This window comes from Octopus bimaculoides, chromosome 17, assembly GCF_001194135.2.
Source record: "Octopus bimaculoides isolate UCB-OBI-ISO-001 chromosome 17, ASM119413v2, whole genome shotgun sequence".
NCBI lineage: Eukaryota > Metazoa > Mollusca > Cephalopoda > Octopoda > Octopodidae > Octopus > Octopus bimaculoides.
Window position 1 is genome coordinate 31,914,244 of NC_068997.1, and position 2,167 is coordinate 31,916,410.

The 2,167-nt window shown below is 34.5% G+C and overlaps 1 protein-coding gene across 1 annotated transcript in view; it reads right to left on the reverse strand.

The window, feature by feature from the left end:
* LOC128249716 (uncharacterized) overlaps positions 1 to 2,167 on the reverse strand; it is a 113,915-nt gene that overhangs the window by 102,987 nt on the left and 8,761 nt on the right. Inside the window, exon 2 of the mRNA XM_052974148.1 lies at positions 355 to 485. Coding sequence (XP_052830108.1) covers positions 355 to 485 — 131 coding nt within the window. The remainder of the gene's footprint in view (positions 1 to 354; positions 486 to 2,167) is intronic.

The following is a 2,167-nucleotide window of genomic DNA, read 5'->3' on the forward strand; positions in this document are numbered from 1 at the left end:
GGGGGGGGGGCGTGCATGTGTGTATTGTGAGTAATTTTGCCTTGATATCATGTGATGAATGTAAACAAGCATTTATCATCTTACAAGCAATGCTGTTTGTTTCCAGAAGTGTCTGGCCACAGGGAAACATTACTTTGCTTGGAAACAACTGAAGGTTGGTGACAAGAAGGGCATCCAGCTGTAGAAAACCTGCTCCAATGATTTCCATCCGACCATTGCATGCATGGAACACATCACACGATGATGATGATGGTGATAACAACAATGATGATGATGGAGGTGGGATGAGGTGGTAATGATTCTGATGGTGGTGGTTGTGATGATAATGATATATTTCAAATAATTATGTTTCACCTATGTTTACTGTTTGACATGAAGGACTTCTGCTCTTCAAGTTTTGGTTGTAAAGATGTTTGAATGTGTTGTTCTAACCACTGCAGTAGTTCCATGGTTATTTCTTCAGATTCTGATGAGGAATCACCAACCTTCAAAGAGAACAAATTCCTGAATGTACCAGTTACTAATAAAGGTCAACAGTTATAACAGCTATTTCCCTGGTAAAACACAAATATACACACATTTAATAGAAACGTATACTGAACAAAGTAGTCTCTACATAGTCACTCACTTTGCTAGAAATATCAGATAAATTTTACAAATCACATCAAATTGTCTTAGAAAATTGGGAAGGATACATTAAACACTCTCATTTCTAGATACTCCTAAAACGAAGAAATTATGATGGTTCAAATATCATTAGTCATAGGTATTCTCACTCTTAGTTGACTTGGGGTTAAACACCAACAGAGACATAAAATACATACATAGGTGTATATATATTATCCAAAGTATACAGTATCACGGCTGATCTTACCAATCAGTTTCGTGCTAGGAATTCAACAGAGTGTTAGGTAACAATCATATTATATAACCCCACACTCATCAGAATTAGCCAATATGGAATGAAATATGGTACCATATTTCATTCCATGTCAGAATATTGGTAAGATCAGCCATGATGGATATATAATACAGATAACATAACCACTCAATTGACAGATATACAAGTGCATCTTTTTTCTCACTTATGGACGACTAACTTGTGTGTGTGTGTGTGTGTGTGTGTGTGTGTGTGTGTGTGTGTGTGTGTGTGTGTGTGTGTACTACATATGGGGAAAATTCTGCATGTGGGTGTGTTTGTGGAGTTGTTAGCTAACTCCTACATTGTTTCATCAATTTGGATGAAACTTGACACATGAGTAGAACTCATGTCTGGAAACCTCATGGCATACTCAGGCTGTTGAAAAAATCGATAATAGGGCCCGTGGAAGGGATCCTTATATATAACTAATATATTTTATTTTAAAAACCAATGGAAATAACCCTTTCGTTTTCCTAAATTATGTGGTAAAAATGAAACTGAGTATGCTTATTTCTTAGTATTTGAACTGTTTGAGTTATCTTCGCAATTTATCCAGTACAACCCTAAAACAGGCAAATAGTATTTTCCTAAACAATAGATCCACTTATTTCAATTAGTGACTTATTCACAAATATACCAACACTAGCGCCCCTGAGGGTAATATTCTCTAGGCACACACAAGAGCCCTTTTCAGAGTTATTTACTTTGAATTGTTATTATCTCATATCTGATTAGCCTGTTATTACATAACATGCTTCACGGTTTTAGTATACATACCTTATTAGTATTTCCTTCTATGTACTATATACTCTGTGAACGTATTAAAGCCCTTTTCGGGGCTACTTTATTTGAATTCTTACTATCATGTAACTAATTTCATGTTATTACATAACTGACTTCACAATTTGGGTTTCCATAACTTATTGGGAATTCCTAAAAACAAGATCCTGTGTAAGACAGTTCAGTATTCTCTGTAAATGCACAAAAACCGTTTTACAGGTGACATACTTTGTATTGTTGTTATTGGATTAGCAAAACAATTATGAGAATGGAACCAATGGATAAGCCCTGCTTTCCCAGGAATTATCGGGTACTTCAACTATTATATATATATATATATAAATTAAATTAAAAGGGTAAAGGATTATCAATTTATTAATTAATAAATCAATCAATAATTAATAATTTTTTTACCAAGCCCATCGGTATGAAAGCACCATTATTGGTGGAGAACTTATTCATTTT